This window comes from Stegodyphus dumicola, chromosome 7 (assembly GCF_044657685.1).
Source record: "Stegodyphus dumicola isolate Sdum_Otavi_A_Nest chromosome 7, ASM4465768v1".
In the NCBI taxonomy this organism is placed as follows: domain Eukaryota; kingdom Metazoa; phylum Arthropoda; class Arachnida; order Araneae; family Eresidae; genus Stegodyphus; species Stegodyphus dumicola.
Window position 1 is genome coordinate 91,649,732 of NC_140774.1, and position 26,136 is coordinate 91,675,867.

Genomic DNA, 26,136 nt, shown 5'->3' on the forward strand with positions numbered 1-26,136 from the left:
TCGTTGAATGTGATGGGAAAGTGTAAAACTCAGACTTTGCACTTTCATTTGATTTTTAAACTTTCAGAACTAAAACCCTGAAAGCGTTGCTTAGCTTGTTATATTTTTTGGAATTATGCTATTTCATCCTATTAGTCTTCACTACGTATTCTATATTACGTGATTTTATAAAAATACATTTTGCAGGAAGTTGCTAATTTTTTATAGCTTTATATACTGTTTTTTAGATATTTTCAAAAGTGTTTCAGAAAGAACGTACCGGTTTATAAGAGCAATAATCATGCTGTCTTATTGAAATAACAGTTGGAAATAAATAGAAATAATAAGTTCTATAAGCTTGTCTGGTTCTAACCTGGACTTATGAAAGTGTTTTAAATCTATTGATCTCATAAACTACTTTAAACACCTTTTTTCATATCTATTATACTTTTTAATAAATTTATTGCTCGCAGTCTTATTGAAATTGATATTGGTTTTCTGCACAAGATTCGCCCATTAGTTAGAAGATATTCGATCTTAGGTCTCTAAGTTAAAAATCGTTATTAAATATTGAACGAATGCTTTTCACATTCCAAAACATGTCTTAGTATACAGATAACTTTGATTCAAAGCTATTTGTGTTGAAAAATACTTTCAAAATGCAATTTTCTAAAACCTAATTATATTTCAGAACAAATAAAAAACCAAAGCGAAGTCTACGTAGCTTCATCATCATATTTTGAACTAAGATTTCTTGCTTTCACAAGGTTTTTGGAGTATAATATTCAAATGTTAAAGAATGTAGAAACCTATTTCTTCATTTTTGATTTTGAAAATAATAATAATTTTATACGGATTTTATGTCTTTCTTTGAACCGAAGTAGAATTTTGCATGAAATAACGTTACCAATTTTATATGATTTCATTTTACTTGGTTTCGCAGTTTTTTTTTGTTTGGACAAAATTCTTGACTCTACGTATCCTAAATTTTTGGTTATTTTTCACACATACATATTTGCGATAACAGTGCAATACACGTAATCTGTTTTCCAAAAATTCAAGGTAAAAATGTTTTTTATTTGTATCGAAATTTTCTTACAAATCTTTGATAGCGATCAAATTAATATTAAATTTTACACTATTTAACAAATCGAAAAATAACTTTTAAAATGACAGTTTTTCTGAATTTCTAACATAATTAACCATAGTTTGGTGATTCTTTGAAATTCATTCGATTGTTTTAGTATTACGCGATCATTAACAATAGTAGTTTATTAAATCAAAGGATTTAATTCCTCAGTATTAGCAGACCCTTGCTTTAAAAGTGTACGAGAGTTTTGAAATGAGCAATTTTAATGAGAAATAATATTTTATTGCTTTATTTGATATAGCATATTTTTAGCTGTACAAAACGAGTTTGCTTTCATTTCCGAATGAGTTAGAATATATTACTAAAGACTTTTGGACGCAAGAAGAATCGGATCTGAGTTTTTACCTATCAGAAAATGGCCTTTCAAAAGGATGAACATCTCTTTGAATCTAACTTCAATAGCTAAGTTTTAAGATTACATTTTCAGCACAATTTTGAGATAATAATTTAGAAAATTGATGCAATCAAATGTGAATTATGTTGGACACTTTCAGAAGCGTATCGTCTCTACATTTCAAATTGAAAACAAGTTTCAAAAAATTAATTAACGCCTTTGTTGTTAAACTTCAGAATTATTACAGGATTACAGCTTGCAGCTTAATAATATGCAAATTATGCAGAATGCAAGAATTGCAATAACGTTCCGTTGGTGTTCAAGCGTAAAGCAGCCGGCATTATCCTATCAATCTCGAAAGCTAATACAAAGTTCAAAAAGCTGCAGGAACTGCTACAAAATGCAGAAATAATCCCAAAGGACGGGAAAACAGTAACGAATATAATTACATATGTGGACATGATGTTACTGAATTTGCCGTGAAATACTTACACGAAAGAATACAAACTTAGTCAAGAGTTTCAAAAATATGATATGAAAGTTAAGTTCAAAAGGCATTTTCATTATACTGTAGAGACATTAGGTACTTTTTTGGAAGCAGGCAAGATGAAAAATGAGCAATCGCTTTTACCAAGAAGCGAAACACGGACCTCTGGAATAACGACCCAACGTGCAAAACCACTACACCACGGAAGTACGCTAGGAAGGTGGGAGAAATACCTTATAATACAACAAACCATAAGTTTAGGAGCATAAAGGGCTGCTTAAGGTATTTGCAAAATGAAAACATCCCTCGGAGTTAGAAGAAGGATGAATTAGTGAATGCAGGCGTCCCTAATTGCTTGAAGTAAAAATTGGCAGGAAAAATATAGATTAGGGTAAATAAGGAAAACGACTAAACGTATGCGAAAGGAGAGTACTATAAATATGGAGGATTATAGGTATGTTGTGGCAGGTTTAATATAAATACCATAAATTGAACTTAAAATTCATTTTTCTCAAAACCGATTATCGTGCATAATTTACTCACTTTAAAATGATAGTTCGAAATATTATCATCCAATTTTTATTACGAATTATTTATTTAATCCAAAGTACCTGATAGTATAGAAATACTATATATAAGAATGATTATATCTAATTCACTTACATGTTTTTAAAATCGATCATTTCTAGTACTGCCATGACTTTCATTTTAGCCTCATGCGACCAAGTACATTATGCCAGATAAAATTATTATGATATAATATTATAATAGCATTATATTTTAAATTTTAGTGCATTTAAATAAAATTTTGTAATAAAAACATTTTATACTTAAATAAAGTTTACAATTTAAATTTGCGCTTATAATAGAGTTTTATAATGAAAATTACGTTTTCTTACAGATTCTTACGCAGAGAAGTTAAGCAATAAATATTTGTGCAATACGTGTTTCTTATACCTAAGCTTTCATATGAAATGAAACAGGTTTTTTTAGCTTATCCTGAGATATTTATTATTTATAACAAGATGAAAAAAAAAAGGTGTTATCATATTATGGCAGTAAGGTAAGTCTGTAGAATTACGTTTGTTCTAGTAATACTATTTAGTCGAATAACCATAAGAGACGTGAATTGTTATGGCTGATTATTGTTATGCCTGAAACAACGACTACGTCATGAGAAGGTTATAAATAACCCTTATTTGAACAGAATCTAGAACATAAAGGCTCACTGATCAGCGTAAAATTTGTAAAGAGTAGACCTCATCATAGAACCATATAAATACCATTAGGTATTAAGCGCCTGAAGTGGGTACGAGCGAATACATAAGAAGGCAAAGAATTTAAAGCAACAAACGGGGCATTTTTTTCAAGAACAAAACACGTTGGTGCAATCGTTTCGCGAACAGAAAAATCTGGTGATGCGACAGAAAACAATACCGCGCAGAAATTACCACAAGGTCTTGACTATAAAGGCAAGAGGTTTCACAAGTTTGTTATTCATATGAGGCTAAAATATAATTTTCTATTAGCTAATACTGGAAATATGGATGAAACACATATGCACGTGGATTTGACAAAAATTACAACTGTGAAAACAAAAGGCATAAAAACAACTGCTGAAGTCAGAAATACTGGCCTTGAAAAACCAAGTTAGTAATAGTACTGACATGCATAGCAGATGGAACTAAGTTAAAACCCATGGTCATTTGCAAGAGGAATACTACTCCTAATCTAAAGTTCCTGTCAGATATTTTCGTATACTGTCATAAAAAGGGGTGGGTGGACGGAAAAGATGTAAAACACAAAATAAACACAGTTTGGCGTGAGATCGGTATCGCAGTCATACAGATGAGAACATTAAAAATCGTTTAGCTCGGAACAACACTAAGACTGCTGTTATCCCAAGTAGCACACGACGTTGCAAACTGGTCCGAGAGGTTGCAAAGTGGTCGTGGTAACTTTTAAGACGTTTTTACAACGTTGCGAAGACGCAAAATATTTGCCGTTGCATCTTGGCAATTTGTCGACGTCTCTGAAAAGTTATGATATGACCACTTTTAGACGTGGTCGTTTTAGCATTTTTTTAGTTCATCAGCATTACTTTTAGAATGAAAAGAGACTAAATCTGCCCTTTCAAGAATCTGAAGTCCGCATAAGATTTACTTTGCAACGTTTCATTACTTTATTTCATCTAAATGTATTAATCTAAAGCAGATTCATTTAATGAAAAGTAAATTTAATGTAAATATTTTTGATTTATTAAATTTCATTAGTATTAAAAATATGCGCCACATAATTGTTTAAAATTTTGTTAAAATAATAAATACTTAAAATATTTTTATAAATATTACAGCAAAATATTTAAAAATGAAACTAGTCTATAAAGTGAGTTATTAAGTTATGTATTTTATATACTTTAAAAAATTATATTTCCGAAATCAATGCAAATCACATGTTAGCAATTATTTCACAACTGAAATATGACTTTATTTCTTATTTTTGAAGGAAGAACGAATTCACGGCTGTCCAATATATATGACGGAAAACTCATCGACAGTCAGGAGAAGCAGACCTGTAACTGAGTGGTTTAACTTCGATGTTACAACCTTTCAAATGTCTCTCTGAATAAATAATTCAAAGAGGACAAGCGTGTACAGTGAATAACTGGAGGACGAGGGACGAAAGGTCGTATACGGAAGGTGGAGTTATGTGGGCTGCGTCACTTGATCTGCACTGAGATTTCGTGATCAAATCATGGGACAAAGTGAATGTGGAAAAAGTGATCGAATCCTTCAAAAAAGGGTGGGTTTTTATACTGCTAAGGACTGCAGTAAGGATGATTTGTTATGCAATACGGATGACCAAGTGGAAATCCACTCGTTAGTTATAGAATGGGACCCATATGACGAGCTTCCCAACAACGAAAGTGAGGATACACTTGAGAAGCTATTTTCTCTTAGATAATGAATATGATGATTTTGCAGGATTTTAAATATATTATCGAGTGATTTTTTTATAATGGTTTTAATTTATATAAATTTCATCTGTCCTATACAGACGACCCCAGATTTTGGGACTTTTCTTATGATTCAACTATCATTTTATCTGCGGAATAATACGGTAGATACATATATGGACGTTGAAACTTCAAAATAAAAACAACACTAAGATAAATACGTAATTACATGGCAAACGATGTCCGATTCTAAAAAATTAACAATTTTTATTTTTTAAAAATCAAATTTGCAAGGTTAAGAACATTTAAAAAAGCATATTTAATTTGATGAATGGTAAATTAAGTAAAAACGGTTTCAATTAGCAAGAGTATGTGTATTTATAAATAATACAGGAAACCTACTTTGTTCATAATAACACTGAATATTACAACATATTTACGAGAAAGTATTTTATGTTTCTGCCATAGAAAAGAAATGTTTACGCATTTTAACATGCATAAGATTTAAATAGAAGTTATTAAACAACACTATTGCAAACAAAAGTTTAATTAAAAAGTTAGAATGATTTAATTGGGATCGAATAATTATTTGTATTTAGTTATCATAACCTAAAATACAGTTTCGTACTTTTTTCGTAACGGGTGTGGAAGACATCTCTATATGATGGATTCATCGGACACCTATTGTCTCTGGTTCTCTTCATCTACTAAGCTTTAAGACAGATTGGTTTGATAGCTAGTACGACGATCGCTGGTTTGATAGCTAGACGACTGGTTTCTTTTGCCATACTTTTAGTTCCACGTTCGGTGAATTTACTATGCAGCGAAACTGCAAACCCTCGCATTTTCTCTACAACATGTTCGTTCCATATTCTGTTCTAAATTAATTTGTTTACCGAATAATCAGGCAGTTTTATCAGCGGCCGAGCGCAAAATGGCTGAACACTGGTAGTTCGACCTGGATTCGAAAGAGCCGACTGAAAGAGCACTTTTGTGGTTTTCCTCATACATAACTTGGATCTGAGCCATTTTTCCGTAGAAATTTCTCCACGAAGTCATACCTACCTTTAAACAAATAGCCGTTACGGTATGTGCCATGATCAAATAAAGCAAAGCAAAACCGAGTAATAAGGCATCTAAATTTGAGCTATACTATAAGAAATTTCTGCGAATTTTTGATGTACGATGCTCACAGACTGTACTTTATCTTTTTCATATATAGTTCTATCCATCGTTCGTATCATCCTCAGACAAAGGCTTTTAACAGAATAGATTATGCTTCGACTATGCATCGTAAAAGGGAAGAAGTAAATGATACACTTATTGAGAAAAAGAGTGTCGTTGTACATCGATTATGCCTTTTATCTAACAGAAGTGTACACGACGTTTGATAAGTTTGAATGAACAGCTTGCCTTTCTTGTTGAGAAACACGTTTCTTTGAGCATAAATGGCGCGGCTGGAAGAGCTACCAGCGTGCAAGCACTAATTTTTATTCATTTTTCGAGAAAACCAATTACCATAGATGGAGAAAGTAATGGAGGAGATTTCAATTTATAAGATGAACGAACGCGAGTCAATTTTGAGAAAGTCGTTTTGAGGTAAAGAGTTAGCTAAACCAATATTATATTGAAACAATTGAAATACTACAATACTGTAAGTCAACACTAAGTTATTGTAAATAAATATTGCGATTACCACCACGTTATTTGTTTATAACATAAACTAAATAGGATAAACACTTGCGTGTTTGCTGTATGTTAGTATATAGAGATGATCACGAGGTTTTGTAGGTCAATCTAATAAATAATCAAGATAAACAATTATGTCAGTAAATATAATAAATTTGCAGCGTAAAACATATTTGTATTCGATGCTCTCATTATAAAACTGCGATGCTATCAACAACTACAAGTCAGTAAAATATTCCATTTTCGTAATTTCATGAATAACATCGCAATTCCATATCTGAAATATTCAAACTTTTGATAATTTTATTATGGATTATAGCGGATCTAAAGCTTAATTATGTCGGCATTATATTATTTAATTTTAAATTATGTTTTAATACACTATATAGTATGTTCAAAATTTAATTTAAAATTAAATACTGGTTTTCGCAAAATTTTTTTTTTCAGAAGCCTGTCGACGACATAAAAGAGAATTGGATGCATACCTAATAAAACATAAAAGAGAATTGTCTCCACAAAAGTAAAAGATATAATCGATTTAAATCGTACTGGAGACATAGCCGCTGCAGGCTGCCAAACAGGTATTACTTGCTCTAGTACGAATATAAAAATAAAAGGTCTGTTAAGAGTGCAGTCCTTAACGTCTGTCATTTTTTAACCTCGCATGGTAATCTTCTTTTACCCAGTATACTGAATAATGTAAACTTCTCTTATAAAAGATTTTGTTTTCTGTAAAATTGAAAAACGTTCTCATCTCCACTTAATAGCGTAATTAATGTAAAAATATCTTCACTGTATAATACCTGTAATCTTCTTTCACTTTATAACATGTAATCTTCTTTTACTCAGTATACTGAGTAATGTAAACTTCTCTTATAAAAGATTTTGTTTTCTGTAAAATTTAAAAATGTTCTCATCTCCACTAAATAGCATCATTAATGTAAAAATATCTTCACTTTATAAGATGTAATCTTCTTTTACCCAGTATACTGAATAATGTAAACTTCTCTTATAAAAGATTTTGTTTTCTGTAAAATTGAAAAAGTTCTCATTTCCACTACATAGCATAATTAATGTAAAAATGTCTTCACTTTATAACATAATTAATGTAAAATCTACTTCTATTTTCAGGTGTCCATAAATTAAAAGATTAGGTCCTTATACTGAAATTTTATATATGTTTAAAATTAAATGACTGTCCTTTATTTTACGTTCAGTAATATAATAATTTTATTTAACCCATATAAAGGAATTATTTTCTTTTCCATGGGGCTTGATCAAACGAGCTGCGAGATTTAAAAATGTTGCTAAAAAGGAAAGATGTATGATGAAAAAGAAACATCAAGGGAAAAATGTGAAACTCAGCAAAACGTACCGTCCGTGGAGAGAACTCTATGACGGGCGAGATCGGTTTTGTTGCCCACTAGGATGACAGCTTTACTATCCACATTGTCCCATTTTTGGATCAAACGAAGCACCTCTTTTGCTGCTTGTAAACTTCGTTTCGAGGTGACAGAATACACGACGAGATAAGCATCCGGATTGAAAATTTCAGTGAAATTCGCATTCTGAAAGAGACAAAGATATGAAATAAGTAAATGTTTTCCACTTAGAAATCTACTTCTTGTATTTACATTGCCTTTTAACAGTAAGTTAAAATAACTTCTGACATTACGTAATGAAACGGTGTGTCTTATATAATATACAAATGCAAATTTCGGAATGTTCTTACAATACTTTAAGAAAAGACTTAATCATATACCATCCACATTTAAACGATATTCTTTGCGCAGAATTCTTGAGCAATAATGGATTTCAATATTCATGCCAGTCTCACTGCTAAAGTGCAAGAGTTTCTGCTGCAAAAATCTTTTTGGATCATTAATCCGATTATAATTTGAATTGTAAATTTAGGGTCGTAAATTCGGATCACAAAATGGTTAGTCACTTGCTTTTCTCACATTTTTAATAGCCGGAATTCAAAAAGTTTGACTAAAACCTGATTAATAAGTCACGTTCAAGCGCGGTGAAAAGCTTAGTATTTTCAATCGTGTCAAAACAATGGAAATCATTTCTCTTTTTTCGCTCACTTAAATTTCTAACTTAAAACGCTATGAATATTTCATCGGATTAGGTTCAGCTTTGTCGATACACATTTAAATAAAGGACTTACTTTTCATGTGCAACCATTCTGCTTCCTGATAAAGATTTATAATTATTTTACCGTTGGCTAAGCATCAGAACGATATGCGACATGTATTTTATATATCAAGTAGTTTATATATCGAAAAGCGCATTTCAGATGGGATTCAAGAAACCGTTTTTATTAATTAATTTAGTGAAATTATATGCATTTATTATTTTTCGAATAGTTGAAACCTTTAATTTATTCATTTGTCTTATTCTCTACTTTTGGCAACTATCATTATGGAAAAAAAAACTAAAAAGATGAAATGAATTTTCCTTTGGTATTTAGGTCACCTTTATCGCGTACGTGTTCTGAGACTAATTCTAAGACTGTCAAAGAAAGAAAGTAACTTTTTAAACTTAAAAAAGAAAAGCACTTATGCACCATAATGTAATTTTAACGAAGAAAAGAAACACTTTCTCTAAATATAATGGATGGCAAAATAAAAATCGAGATACCTTTTTCGCACGTTCAAATATACTGTAAAGTTACTTTCTTAGCAGTTAAATTAAAGAAGCAGGAAAGTCTTTGTGTTATGTTTCTAGCAAACGAATAATAACTTTGAACGAAACGATAATTGAAAATGTTAATTTCTTGACAGTGGATATTCCACTATAATATATAAGAAATGAGAAAAAAATCATATTGCTATGCATGTCCTATAATATGGAATAAGAAACCTAATCTTACAATACGTAATTTGAAAGTTAATCAATTAAAGCAGAAAAAATGTTGATATCTTTATCCGCCAATCCATGTGACACATAAATTATAAGTTATAGCAGCTAACGAATAAAACATTTTTTTTGGAATTTGTTACAGAAAAAATTTTATCCTAATCCTAATTTAACCCTTCAGGAAATATTTTTTATGTATTGTATTTATTTTTTTTTATTTATTTATGTATGTATTTATTTTTCACTGTTCAACGATAGTGAAATAAATAATATGCTTCTGTAACAGCTTTAAATAATATTAAAATCTTGTAGATTAAATAATTTAAATAGATGAACATTAAGGTATTTGTGAATGGCAATATTTGAAACCAGACTCGAGTGCCTCGTGCGACTCTCGCACGAAGAATGTAATTTATTTTTAAATGATAGAATATGTTTTCTCTTCTTGTTTGTATGTCGCCATTTTTTCGAATGTTAAATAAAAGTTATTGCTGTGTTCCATCATTGGAGTTGCTTCATATCGCCAAAGAAGTATTACACTTCGTTAAAAATAATCAGTAAAACATCGTTAAGTTTTTCGTGTATAGCTGCAAAGGTATGTATTTAAAAAAGCAAACTATGTTTATTAAATATTTCTATCAAAAATTTTATGACGTACTGAAATTCAAAGACAGTCATACAAAATGAAAAACATAATACATTTAAATATAATTTATTTGCTAAATTTAAATGAGGAAATTAGAAGATTAGAAGAAAACTTGGTTGGTGAATTAGTTATGTAAAACAGAGAAAATTTCACCATTTCTAGCCTTAGAATATAGTAGGAAATGATATCATTTTTGGGAAAGAATTATACAATGACATGTGCTCGCATCTCATTTTTCAAGTGATAAATATAACGAATTTTCATGACTTCCTTTTCCCTTAATTGTAATGTTGAAATTAAGAAAATGGTGTTGAATGAAATAGAACAGTTAATTGAACACAAGAATGATACCGACATCAAAATGAAATTCCAAGTAAAAAAAGCATGGGATTTCTGGACCACATTACCAGTGACATAGTGAAATGTACAATGGTGATTTAAACATTGTAATTCAGTTTGCTTCTGTGTATCCATGTGAAAAGAGTTTTCATCAACAATTCAAATAAAAACAAAGTGGCCGATTAGACATAAAATATTAAATGGGAATATTAATTTCCTTCTATTAACTTAATCACTCGATACCAATATAAAATTACAGGAATTTTAATTAATGATATTTAAGAAATATAACTATACCATTAGTAAAAAATTCTAAAATACACTGCTTTGGAAGAGGGCAAGAGTAGATGGTCTGCAGAACATTCTAATTTATGAAAGGGGTCCCTGCTTGAAAAAAAAGTTTGAGAAATTTTGTATTAAAGGAATGCATAAAATGCATTAAAGTCAAACCGAAACAAATCTTGATGAAGTTTCATCAAACGTGAATCATAGTCACTGAAAATTGTGTGTTTAAAACTATTACAATTCAAGAACCTCGCGACTGAAACATGCATTCAGACAACTAAGGAACAAAGAAAAATGTTGCCAGTTAAAACCGAAACAAATCTTGATGAAGTTTCATCAAACGTGAATCATAGTCACTGAAAATTGTGTGTTTAAAACTATTACAATTCAAGAACCTCGCGACTGAAACATGCATTCAGACAACTAAGGAACAAAGAAAAATGTTGCCAGTTAAAACTTTGCTGAAAGGTACATATGCAAAGGACGTAATTTGAGGATTTTCGATCAGATTCCAAGTAAGAAACATAACATGTTTTTTCAACAAAACAGAGTACCTCTGTATTTTCACCGACTGTGCTAGAGTCTCGAAATCGTAAATATTCTAATTAGTGGACTGAACGAGGACGTCCTTCAGCTACAATAGAACAGTGCGGTTTTGCAACTGAAAAATGCGATTGTGTAGAATTGCTGAAAGTGTTTCTGAAAAATAATATCTATGCCAATTATGGCTGGTTTTCTTATACTCAGTTTTACATGATGAGTCAGGAAGCTTTCACATCATGAGCTAGATATCACAGTTCTCCTAGTCATAATACGTAAAAGTCATTAGCTGCGTTCGCGCCAGTGGAATAGGTGTGTCGTAGCCAGTCCGGGAAGGTAAATTTGCGCATGCATGAATGTGCGGATGACGCTGCTAAATCATCGACCGGATGCCAGTTTGTGTTTTTTTCGCTGTAAATGGTCTATTCTTATGCCAACTTGGCCTGAAGTTGAAAAAGTAGAACATTTAGAAAAAATCCCTATACCTATTTTCATGACGTGGAAAGGTCAGATTGTCTAGCAATGAATTTCAGCTTAGTTCAGCTGTGACCGCACAGATCTTGTGTGAATGCTCCATCATTTTATACAATACGTGTGTTAGAATGGAATTTAAAAAAGACAGACAGAGTTGTTAACATGCTTACACGCAGAAGGAAAACTTCATTAAAAATTATGAGAAGAGTATGATATTTAATGAAATGAAGCTGCAGCAAGTGGTAACAAAATGCTACAGCAACTATAACGAAGGTAAGCGTAACTAAATTAAATAGTATTTAAAATTAAAAAGTATGTAAACCAAATTACCATTCATTCGTTTTCTATGGAATAAACTGATTCCCAAGAATAATGCATTAACTAAATCATAACAAGATTTTATAACGTAAGGAAAAATTCTCCTTTTTCTAAAACATTAATAATGCAAGTCGAAGATCACTTTTAATGAGGCCATAAGCTTATTACTAATACTGACAGATTTTGAAACATAATTTAAGACTTCACTTTCAGTTACGCTTCTCTAAGATACAAGTCGACAGATTATTTTGACACAGAAGTCTATTCACAGCATCTAAATGAATTATAAAAAGAGGAATTACGAAAAATTCTTTAGGTAATGTTATTTTAATCAAGTTACTCCTTTTTTTCTGATTATTAATATAAAGTCGTTTAATGCTATTAAATTTATGTTGTTAGTTAAAAAGAAAATGCTTTTCCGAAGCTATTAGGGAAATGGGGAAGGAACGTAAAATAAAATAAAGATAATCTTCCATGTTCGGTAATATTTGGTGTGCTTTCAAAACTTATTTTTATGTCATTTCAGTTTTGATGCACGAACTGAGATAAAAAGGCAACTTACAGAAAACAAAGGATTAACAGCAGCTTTCAATTTATTTAACTGTACAAATAATTATTCTGCAATAATTTATTGCTTATCCACATCAAGAACATTAGAAATCAGCCAAAAGGTTGAAATGAATGGAATTTCCAGTTATCCGAATTTCAGATATCGAGAAGTCCTGTTATCCGGATATACACTCGTCGGTAATAGGCTTTAATTTTTTACTTCATTTCAATTAAGGTTTTCATTTAAATACTGCTTTTATCAAAAATAAAATATTAAAATTTTTAATAAATAAATAAAGTATATCAAAGTTTTAAAAATATTTTACATCAGTAAATATTAATAATAATTTTGGTTAGGTTATATGTTTGTTTTGCCGAAATAAAAAATCTCATGTACACAACACATGACTTCCTTGTACAAAATATTAAATTATATGCACTTTTTATTGCATTTGATTTAAACTTATTGGATTGGATTAAATCTATTTCGTCGATAGTGCTTAAACCACAATAGAATAAATGCACTCTTTAAAATTCACTATATTTGTTTACCACAGTGACACTCTGGCGCTAGGCTCACTTAACAGCGTTCGTTACATTTCATTCATTTTATACCTTAGGTCTTAGGTCATCACTTTAGTAAGTGGCGTACGATCAAGTAGTCTTCACCACTCTACATTTGTCCCTTTCGGGTAATCCTGAATAAGAAAATAAAAATCCAAAATTTCGGAACTCGCATTTTACAACTCAGAATGCACAAAATGGAAATCATGTGAAGAATTATCTAATCGTTGCCTCATGTTCTATTCAAATACTATAATAAATCTATAACGATGTATAAAAGAAATTAAATAAGCAAACAAAAGAAACAGTTTTTCACCAATGATTCAGTATTTCTCATTCAATTAATTCAGTTCTCACTTCGCGACAAGGCAAAAATACATAAAAGCTCAAAACAGCGATATTAAAAATTACGAAGTTAATCTGAAACACTTATTTCCTCTAATAAATTCCAAAAAGGATTAAGCATGATTTAATTCGCAATAATAAATGAAGGCGTTATCTTTGTTGTCGCTTAGTTTCTCTAGATTGGCAACAAATCCACCATTCTGCTAAGTTTCAAATGTAAACAAAGATGGCCGTTATGTAAAAATAATTAGGCTTTGCCGCACTTAAACAACTTTTAAATTGTTGATATTTCTACAAATATTGCATGCAGATTTACTAAAGGCATAACAACCTTAACCGGAAGATAAGAACAACATAATTCAATCATTTTAAAGCAAAAAATACACAATTTACGAACATATAAGAATAAAGAAACTGAGTTTACTGAGCCGAGTAACAGAGTGGATATATATATATATTGTAATATCTTTATTTAATAAATAACTATATTTATTGTTGAAGTGGCAACGCCATATTTGCATTATATAACCATTGCCCAGCAACGTGAGAAATTGTTTTAAAATTAGAATTCTGAAGTTTTTACCAGCTAATAGTAGTATGAAATTTTTGTGACTAAATAATTTCTTCAAATTATCTATCTCTGAACTAGAAATAAAATTTATGTTCTAATAAGGGTTTGCGAAAAAAATAGAGCATCCGCCTCATTTTAAGTATTCTGATAGATGGGATGATACACACTACAAGAAAGATCATCAACAAAGGAATCAGTTCCAAAACAAGAACCAAGAAAATTTATATGACAAAAGATATCGACCACGTTGTTTCGAGTGTGGGTCATACGAACATTTTAAGACTCAGTGCCCTCGCTTAAAACCAAATGAAAAGGTAACTTGCGTATCTTCGAATGATGATTTGTTAGAGACATATACAATTAACGGTTTAATTAATGGGTATGAAATGTCTATTCTTGGAGAACATGTCTGAGTAGAATATCTTTTAAATTATCATTTAGTGTGTCTAAATTAGCGGAAGTTGAAATTAATTGCGAACTTAGTCATATAAAGACAAAGGCAGCTGTTGTTACAAATGAGAGCGGCAGATATGTATTGGGCAACAAAACTGCTCATTTGTTCAAAGATAAATCATGCTTAAATTTAGAAAAAATAAATGCGGTTTTGACACGATCTCAAAAAGATCTCATGATGAAGTTCAAAGCAGAAAAATTGAAATGAAGAAACAAGAAGAACTGTCTGTTATTGAGACTGATGAAGATATTTTACCGCAGGCGGATGAGGAAGATAAAGAAATTAAGAAAAAGATTAATGTTTATTCAAAGGAATTAATTGAATCTCAGCATCAAAGCAGAGATCTAGCCTCATTACTTAGCGAATTTAAAAGTGAAAATTTCGGAAATGATTTCAAAGTAAAGGAGAACAGGCTCTTGATGAAAAAGAAATTAGATAAAAATGGAAATGAAAGGAAATTAATTGTTATTCCTGAAAAATATAGGGATCAAATACAGAACTACACAACTTTGATGCAAATGCTAAAACTCAGGGTAATTGGGTCAACACTCATCCTCCTAAAAGTCAAGCTTCTGTCAATGCTTCACAGAAATCTGACAAACAATCTAAGCGTTCATCTCTTGATGAGAAAACTGAAGTTATTTATATGGAAGTTGACTCTTCCATATAAATAACTTCAGTTTATTTACCTGGTGATTCATCTTCTATGGATAATGTGTGTGATTATTCCTCTACAAGTTCCCCAGTTTCTTCTCCAAAAAGCAAAGATGTGTTTGACAGTTTGTTAACAGCAAATCAAAGAACATATGATAAAAGAACTCATGAAGGTGCTTCTAAGGCTAAGAAGTTAAAAATACGTTCAGGATCTATGCACGCTTCAGAAAACGTAGCAAAGAGACACAAACATTATGAAGGATACGAAAAGTTGCCACTTTTAATGAGAGTTCAAGTAGCAGATAAGAACAAAGATTCACCTCGCAAAGAGCAAAACTATCTGACAAGAAAGAACTGACAAAATTAAACGATTCTCAGTTAAAAGCTCTAGATGAATTACCAAGTTCTGGAGTTGAGATGCAAGTCAAGGAGAAGTTTTTAAAGGAAGTAAACAGGCAAGAGCGAGTTGGTGAAGAAGCAAAACTGCCACAAAAGCCTCTGTCACACTCACCTGATTTCAATAAGGAGTTTATTTTGCAAATTGATGTTTCAGACTCTGGAATGGGTGTCATTTTAGATCAAAAAGATGAACGAGAGAATGAACATCCAGTAGTATACCTCAGTAAGAAATTTACAGAAACTGAAAAAAAGTATTCTAGTTGCTGTAACATACATACATAGTTGCTGTAAAAAGTACATAGTTGCTGTAACAGAAAAGGAATGCGCCTCCATAATATTTGCTGTAAAGAAACTTCAATGTTATTTAGACAGGTATACTAAATTCCTCATCAAGACCGATCATAATCCCTTAGTTTAGCTCAAAAATAATGTGAGTCTAAATCCATGACTTATGAGATGGCACTAGTACTACAAACCTACAATTACACGATCGTTCATCGAAGTGGTAAAAACCATAAAAATGTAGACGCATTAAGTCGTACTCCCTGGCCTGATTAAATAATTTGTTTCTCTATATAGATAACAAAAATATTTTATATAGATAAAAAAATATTTTGTTCCTTCCTCTTCCTTAGTGTATGTTATTATGTTATTTCTTGTTTACTTCTTCTTTAAATTCTTGAATTTCACTTATGTATTGTGCTGATATTGTTTTTTTTAAACACCCGTAAACTTTAATTTATAAAAATATAAATTAAAGTTTATCTGGAGTGGTGAGAGGTTGTAATATCTTGTTATTTAATAAATAACTATATTTATTGTTGAAGTGGCAACTCCATATTTGCATTATGTAACCGTTGCTCAGCAACGTGAGAAATTGTTTTAAAATTAGAATTCTGAAGTTTTTACAAGCTAGTAGTAGTATGAAATTTTTGTCACTAAATAATTTCTTCAAATTATCTATCTCCGTGAACTAGAAATAAAATTAATGTTCTAATAAGAAGATTGCCTGTTTTGTCAATTACTGCAAAATGCATTACAATATATATATACATATATTTATATACTTTTGGTGCGGCCGATTGCAAACAAAATACGACGTGCACATCTATATGTTATATCAGTCCTACATACAAAATTTCAACGTTCTGAGGATATTCATTTTTGAGTTATGCGAAATACGTACGTACGTGCGGACAGACGCCACGAAAAATTCTCTTTAGAATTCATTTTAAATAAGTTTTATAATTTTTTTTTGAGGAAAAGTCTTTTATTCTGTTCTTACGTGCAGATGTCACGTAAAATCATCGTTAAATTGCGCTTGATAGCCGTCAAAATGGATATTTTCGTTACCCGAAATTTTTCGCAATTAAAATACTTCCTTTTTACTTCGTACAAGGAAGTAAAAGCAAGATTTTGGAGTTATGTAAATGTAACTGAATGTCATGATTCATTTTGTTGAAGCAGAAACGAATTGTTTATTTAAGCAAATAAAAAATTTAATTATAATATTATTGAAAAGTGTCATTTATTTTACAAAAATAAAAACGTAACTATCTAATTCTATAATATTTTATATTTGTTAAAAGAAAATACGCTAATTAAACAATCAATTAAGAAATAATAAAATAAAAAAGTAAATAAGCAAAAGTACAACTCTGTCACTTGAATTAAAATACATATTTGGCCTACATATAGAAATGAATTAATTAATATTTGAGTTTTTCGAATGGACAGATGTATTGTGGTCTGAATAAATAGAGTATTTGGAATGGTAATTTATTAAGAATATGATATTCGTTTTGGTTCTGCTATTTGAGAAATGGTATTTACCTTTAAGAAGAAAACGCAACATAAGAAAATACACTAGTATGTAGTCGATTAGATATAGGTATAAAAGGTTTAAGTTCGAAAAACTGTCGATAGTGTTCATGATTAAGGTTAAGATATGACAGCAAAATTTTATAACTTTTTTTAATAAACATGTTTTTTTGAATCATGACACTGGTTAGTTGTCGAACCACATAAAAAAGGAAAAGGTAATTCCTCAGAAAACATTTTGGCTATTCAGAAGAATTATTTAATGTACCATGAATTCAACAGGAGCTGCGCTGAATCTTTGAACATTTCTTTAAGCCTCGTTCCATTAGCGCGGTATGTGTTCAATCCCTGTGCGGTTCTCCCATCAACGAGTGAATTGATTTTGATATCTGTGATGCTGTGAACGGTGACGGAACGCATGGAGTTTAACCGTACTGAACTACTCCCACGTCAGCGAAAGTTTTAAGTTAATGGGGAGAAAGACAAGTAATTGGGCTGCTTCAATAAAAAATAATAGTGGCTGAGAAGTAACGGGGTTCAAGGGATGATACTTATTTTAGAAGTTCAACATTGAAGCGAGAAACTTATGAACTGAAGGAGACTGTAACCAACTGCATTTAGTTAAAAAAAGGGAGAACTGCATCTTCAAAGAGAGTTTTTCATTTGGAATCGTGATCAATAGTAAAAATGAAGGGTGTTAAAATATAGTTCATGGCCATGAATTAGCAAACCGTTGCGTGATAAATATTTCTCACCCTTAGTTCTGCATATGCGCATTTAGTTTTAAACAAAAAATATTGATTTCTTAAAACTGCTGTAGGAAAGGCAATCTTTGGCATTAATATACCTTTCGTATTATAGCAAATAAAAAAAATGATGGCATGCTTTACAAATTAAATATGGTAGCTTTCTAAATAGTCTATTTAAGTACATAAAGAGTTATATGTATTTTTCTATTTAATATACGTTTTATAGCTTAAATATACTTTCTGGAAACCTTATTCCGATTTCATCAAAAAATCGTTGTTAATTTTTTAAAAAATTCCTAGATATGCAGTAATACACTATGATAATCCTTTTAAGTGATGATACATTTAAATGAGATCAAAACTCATTTACTTACACGTCTAGGTAAACCGCATTTGAATAAAACCTGCATGTATATCGGCGGCGTGTAGATAAAGCTACTAGCATGGTTAGAGCTATGGAATCATGAATTTGAATTCCTTAAAGCTTATTATAGAATCATTTCCCTCATTTTCCATACTGTTTCTAGCTTGTTTTGCTCATGTACCAACTGATATACACTACTATTGTATCAATTAATTATTTCAATTTTCCGCATGAAAATTTAAAACTTTCTTGTAAGACGTTTTTTAGCAGGTTAAAAATAATAAGAATCTAAAGCAGTGGTCGCCAACCGGTGGTCCGTGATAACCTTTTGATGGTCCGCAGAAAAACGGGGACATTATTTATGTTTTTATGAAGATTCAGTTCAAAAAATGACGACTAACGACACCTATTATAGATTATGTGTTACACCTTTTTTTTTTTTTTAAATTTAGCTAATATTTTAATGAAATTCCTTCTCAATTCAGCGACTTTTTAGCTACTTTTGCAGATGTATCTAGCGACATTTGAAAGTGAGAGTTTGCATCCATGGATATGCTGCTGTTATCGACATTAGCGCGAACTGGAATTCCCTTTCCGTTTGAATTACAAACATATGCTATTGTAGTCATTAATAACACAGTTTTTCTCCGTGTCACTAGAATTTTTATGAGAACAATCTGCATTCTTGTTTATAATTCCATCACTGGAAGTTCCCGTTTTGTTTTGTCTAACTGTTTATCGATGGCGCTATTGCTGAGTAAGCGATGATTATTATGTTTACAATAATTAAAAACTAGCGGCATAACACTATCAGTTTTTTCATATTGCTTTGCGTTTGCTGATTTGTTCTTGCTTTTCGTGAAGCTCCCTTTCAGTGATATGGAAATGTGAAGCTTTCTGTACAAGAAGGTATGATTCTTGTACTTTTCATGTAATTTTTCAACGGGAACGAAATATGTGTAGTTTGCTGATTATTATTGTATAAATGTATTTACCCTTTTTCAAAATTCACATTAGTGGTCCGCTTAATATAAAATTGTATATGTAGTGGTCCGTAAAGTTCTAAGGGTTGACGACCGCTGATCTAAAGTATATTACCTATTTTATATCTAAGTGTTCTCACTTTATTTGTATATGAATATACATAATGCGAAATTAGTTAGGTGGCTTTTATATATATTAGACAGAAGGAATTTTTTAAATTATTGCAAAAAGTTATGGCTAAATTTATTGAACACGTAAGTCTCTAGCTCCTTTGTTATATTATTTTCAAATAAAATTAGGCAAAGCTACAGTATTGTGTTTGTAATCAAGACTTTTGATTTCGAGAGCACACAGGTTATGGTCCCTCTTCATCAGGAGAAAAGAAATCTGTTTTTGAGCTGTGTGGCAGATTTCTCTGCTCCTGAAAAAGAGGTACCTGTACCTACTTGGTCTCGAAATCGATACAGCCTTGATTAAATCTATGCCAAGCATAAAGCTGTGCATTGCTTAATTTTATTTTTTACTTTGGCGTGCTTCTCGTCTGTCTTTATTTTCATAATTTTACTATAATAAATTGAAATTATATTTTTTATTTTATGCATAAACTATAAGTGCGCGTGGTGCATTTTAAAACATAAACGAAAATTATAATAAAAATGACAGCTATGAGGTTTAAGAAAATAAAATTTTATATTAGATAGTCTTCCTTTTATCTCAAGATTCATTCAAGGCATAATTTAAGATTATACAATTTCGCGTGTCAATCAGTAAAATATATTGAAAAAAAAATTGATGTGGACACCCCCCCACCCCACATGACTTCCTTATACGGTCTATTAAACTATACACATTTTGCTGCATTTCATTTAAACTTATTTCCTTGAATTTCATTAGAGATTTATTTTTAATTCAATTAATTCAGTTCTCACTTCGCAAGACAAAATACATAAAAATTCAAAACATCTTCATTAAAAATTCTACAATACAGATAAGTATAAAACATTAAATACAGTTAAAACAGTTAAAAAAATTACAGTTAAAATTAGAGTTTCTACGCAAAAACAAGCAATTCGGCCAGCGGGGGAGAGGGAAGATTTTTTGGTGCTCAAAACTGAAAGATTTCTTCTGGTCCCGCTCGGCAAAAAGACACCAAAGGTGCAGGAACTGACTTAATTCACTATTCTACTAAAGAGTTTCAAATGTAAAAAATGGCGGCTACGTTAGGCTTAGTAGCAATTTTAAATTGTGTATAACTCTACAATATTGCATACAGATTAACTAAAGGCATAAAAACCTTAATAGCAACATAAGAACAACATACTTCAATCACTTTTAAGGCAAAGAATGCACATTTCACCAACATATATGAATAAAAAAAACTGAGCTTACCACCCGGGTAATAGAGTGAGTATATATATTGGTGCGACGGATGGAACCAAAAAGGCGAGATGCACAACTACTTGTTATAACAGTCCCATGTATAAATTTAAACGTTCTGGAATACTCATTTTTGAGTTATGCAAAATACACACATGGGTATGTACATATATTACGAAAAAATCTCTTCTGAACCCATTTTAAATCCATTTTACAATTCGTTTTGGGATAAAGAGTCCTTTATTATATCTGTGCGCACAGATGCCAGTCAAAAACATCGCTCAAATGGATTCAAGAGCGGTCAAAATGGATATTTTCGTTGAAATATGATATCCGAAATTTTACAATACTTCTTTTACTTCGTACAAGGAAGCAAAAAATAATAAACATTATGGAAATATTGAGTTTTTAGTTACAGTCGCTATGTATTTTTAAAGCATTAGCTAATTTAAACTATTGATACTCATAAACTATTTTATTTAAATTAACAGTGGACTTTAAACATTATGTTATTCAAAAATATTTAAAGCTACTAAAAGTACAGACAAATATTTTTAAATTGCCTTATGAATACTTTTCTAACTGATCTCAGTGATTCATAATACACATTATAAACTTACTAGTCTAAAAATATACTAACATGCTTTTCTATTACATTCCAAAATTCACAACTATAGTAAAAGCTTACAGAAGTCGAATTAAAATATCTCAAAAATGTACTATTAATGCCGAAGCGTGCTGCAACCAGATAGTGAGTGACTTCTGTCTAAGCATTCGTTGAGGAATGAGTAAATAATCTTTTAAGAAAAATTCAAACAAACAGTAGATAAATGTCTAGTGCACTAATCGTTGTGTAATAATGGTGTACAATAATTAGCTAAATCTTAGAAGCTGCACAAACAAACAGTATGAAAACAGACGCGACTATTTAAAAGTATTGTTGGAGTTTGCATGCTACAGGTAGTTTTGCATTGTCTTGTAGGTAAATCGTGCAAAGGATTCTCTGAAAACAACTCACAGCCGTAGACCCCGACGCATCGGACATGTTTTTTTAGCTGATCAAAGTCTTCAATGCAGAAACAATGCTGAAGAATATCAAAGGTAGCCGAGGCCAGTGGTACTCTGTACCATAACACAAAGTACAAAAGATGGATGACGTAGCTTGACAAACGTCGCAGCAAATCTTTCATTGCGGTATCAATAAACACGGATTTATCAACCCTGATTTTAAGCATAGAAACGGGTTTTATATGAAAAGTCAATATGATATCAACCGCTTGTCTATGTACAAAGTTCCTAATACCATTGTAACCACAAAGAGTGAGTGAGTGAGTGGGTGAGTGCACCGTTATGATGGCTTCCGACCACGGAGATGAACCAAACGGAATTATATACCATCACAGCGAGGAAATCTCCAAAGCTACAATGTCGAATATTAATATATCAAACAGTTCCCGATAGCCAAAACGCTGACCGTACAGGAAAAGTGTCCTGCTGCTACACCTGCATGATGAATGCAAAAGTTATCTCACTGCCTGTGTACATATTAGTTGTGCTGTGCGGATTAGATGTTTAGCTGCATGTTGTTAGTATATGGAGATATTTGTTCCTCTTCTCTTCATTCTGGCCATACTGTCAGCACTGAAATTTGATTTCGTTCAGTACGTGCATCAACTTCTAGACAGGAAATTCCATACATACTCCACTTCAGTTTACGCATAAATCGTAATTTCACAATGCATCTTAAATTAATGCCTGAAATTTGATCGTATTGCAGACGTGTTCTTCGGAGACTACTGGAAGCTTCCATGAGCAAAATCGGAATATAATCTTCGTGAAAAAGAGATGCGATTGATTATAGCTTCAAGCTTTATATTACTTCTGTATCGTCTTTTCTTACATCAGTATCAGAAAGTGCTAAAGTCACCATGATTTGTATGTGCACTACTCTGTTAATTAGTTACACTTTGCCATGATCTACGAATTGTGCAAATTACTGAGTAATATCGTTCTTGTTCTTATCCTTTTAATAGGCGTTTGATGAGCATATGAGGTTCTGACAATTTGTCAAATAAACTATCTAATAGAATGGTATAAAATATAATTTTCAACTTAAAGTTTAACTGTTTTGTAAATAATCAAAGCATGTGTTGTATTGATGCATGGATCCCGAACTCAAAGAAGAATTCTTTACTATAACGACAAAAGTTCGATAAAGAAGTTTTATAGCATTTTAATTTAACAACTTCCATTTATATATAGTTCATTTCACTTAGTGTCTGAATAGAGACATAAGCTTTTATTGTTTTGCCTGTACTTCACCATTATACTGAGAATGATTCCAAGCAAATACTTTAGAATAAAAGAATACTAAATACAAGAGCAAGTTTCATTCCACAAGAAAAACGAGTACTTAGTTCCTTTACTCCTTGAGATTTGAGAAATTTTACACTCCATTTATCAAGGTTATTTCAGTCTCAGAAAAATAATTACTGGAGTGAAATGAGCTAATTTCAGTCCCAGATATTAGAAGCTAATGATGCTTTAAACGATTCTGTATTATTTGACGTTTTCTGTTTTCTATTGTGCTTTCAATTCCTTTACTTTCAGAGTTTGTTCATTGCGCTTTGAACGAGACATTTATAACAAACTTTGTACTTCGACAAGTTATTCGCAAGGCAGCAATTATTCGGTTCTTGAGAAAACGTTTATAGTGGGAGTTATTATTTAATGCATACGGAATAAAATTATGATTTTTAGGAAAATAAAATTATGTAGAAAATTCATGTCATGTTGCATCCGTTTACAGAATTAAATAAAAAAACCTATTCTGACGAGATTTTTCGTTTACGGCATCTAACATCTTACGTTTTTGAACTGCTTTTCATTTCAATATCTATGCAGTAAGACTGCGTCTAAAGTAGATAGGATCTTATTGAAATAAATTTGAAGCAAATTTATAGAAAGTTTTGTGGAGATGAGAAGTAAAGTGTCTTCTCTCCTTTATAAAATTAGAACAAGCGACATATGATATTTTCCATTTACTGAATGCCCATTTCTAATCTAAACATCATGCAGTTTCTGATATTTGTCTCCAGAAAGTAGTATTTTATTCAAATATTATGAATGAGCTGTATTGCACTGAAAAAGTGTTAAAAGAACATTAGTAATATTATATTTAAAATTCATAACGATTCTCGCGAAATTTATTATATTTCTCTTATAGTTTCAAGTTTAGTGTTAATCTTTTACATAAAATTAATTTAATTTGGGAAGCATAATGTTACTCGAATATTTTCTTTCCTTTCACTAAATTCAGCTCTAAATTAGATTCGTAAATAAAACAAATTTCTAGCTAAATTTGTTGGCATTCAAAATAATATAAATTCAAAGAACACCCATATTTATTTAGGCATATAATATGTGAACGTTAAGTAATGTCGCGGGAATAAATATCTTAACGTAATGAAATGTCATTTGTAAATAAGACTTAAGTGTCCCTGAAATACCTACTTTTTCTCAACATAACAAGGTCGGGGTATGAGGTACAGCAAAGTTTATGCTGATTAAAGTAATCTGTTGAAAATATTAAATATGTATACAGCGAAGTAACTCCAACTTTAAAAACTGAGATGAAATTAAACTTATCAATTATAAATGCAGAAAATTCATGTTTTTAGATAAAGAGCCTCTATTCTAACCATAGAATTCTTTTCTCAAGTATTAAATGAACTAGTGACATTTCGGAACACTTTTGTTAAGTGTACAGCTTTAAAAGAAACTGAGGTATTACACCTTATACTATTGAAGCTCGAAATCATTCTTTTGCAGTGCATTTCCACTTTCCAAGAAGATAAAGTAACAGAAGGTTTCTTTGAATAGCTTTTTTCGATGATAACGTATTGAATGAAGCTATTCCAACGTCCATTATCTACATCAAAATGTTTTGAGTTCAGAGAAATACATGATGTCATTAACAGCATTCTTTCACCTTTTATGAGTGCAACCACTTGCAAAGAATTAATCCGCTTCTTGTATACGTTTCCATTTGTGTACCCAAAATGCTTTGACAGCTTTTGGAAGGATACATGTAAATAGTACTAAGCGTTTATTAGCTTCTCAGTGGTTTATCAATAACACGTGAGGAAATTTAATAAACTCTTACCTTCATCGCGATAAATTTACCATTTTATGTACTATTTTATCAGAAACTATCGAAAATATAAAACTTCCATGTGCCCAAAGTTTATGTGTAAGTTTTATGCAACTTTATTTTTCTTTCATTAAAAATTAGAATTTTAAAAGTATTTCAACTGAGAGCCACTTTACATCATGAATTCTATTTTCCAACATGAACACTTCTCAATACATCATAAAATATACTTGTTTAAATGTTTGCATTATAGAAAAGTTACTGAAATATTGAAAAAAAATGTAAGTTCTTTTGTTTAACAGATAATGCTAATAAAAATACGAAAGTGTGAATTTAAAAAAAATAATTGTGAATGATTCAGTGGTATCCTTATACATAAATTACAAGTAGTAAATTATATCAGAACTCTCTAGTAAGTTTCTAGTAAGAATTACTGAACAATAATTCCTATAGGTTAAGTATAGTAAATTCTATAAAAGAATAGTAATATAGAAACAAATCTGTAAGTAATTAAAACAGTAGTAATCTATAAGAGTTCTCTATTTTCTTCTAATTATATGCAACACTGAGTTTTGTTTCTTGAATTAAACTGTTTTGTCTAACATATTTATAATATTCTAAGCATTTATTGTACCCTAAATAATTTACAGTGACTTAGTTACCATGTAAAGGGAGGTTCATAATCTTAGCATCTCACAGCAAATAAAATAAATGCCATAGGAATTTAATTTAAGAGAAGAAAAACAATTGTCATTTTATTAATAAAGAAGTTATTAATAAAATCTGTAGAACGACAGTTTCTGAATTCTCGCAATATCATTTTTGCAAACACAGAAATATGTTAATAGAAACATACATTTCAATGTGAACACTGAAAGATATTTCAGAGAGCTTGTATACGTAAAAAAGCTTCTATCCCCATTTTGTGTTATAAAAATATGCACACGCATCTGGAGAACTAAATTAGATTAACGGCAAGAATTAGAAATGAATGCCTTTATGGATATAGAAAGCCTCCAGGAAACCTAGTTTACCAAATCAAGACCTATTTGTTAATACAATTGTTTGGGAATAGAAAACTAAAAAAATT

The 26,136-nt window shown here is 30.8% G+C and overlaps 1 protein-coding gene across 1 annotated transcript in view; it reads right to left on the bottom strand.

The window, feature by feature from the left end:
* Positions 1–26,136, bottom strand: part of LOC118189621 (GTP-binding protein REM 1-like) — a 489,718-nt gene that overhangs the window by 68,346 nt on the left and 395,236 nt on the right. The window contains exon 4 of the mRNA XM_085820595.1: positions 7,971–8,163. Within this exon, the coding sequence (XP_085676721.1) occupies positions 7,971–8,163 (193 nt within the window). The remainder of the gene's footprint in view (positions 1–7,970; positions 8,164–26,136) is intronic.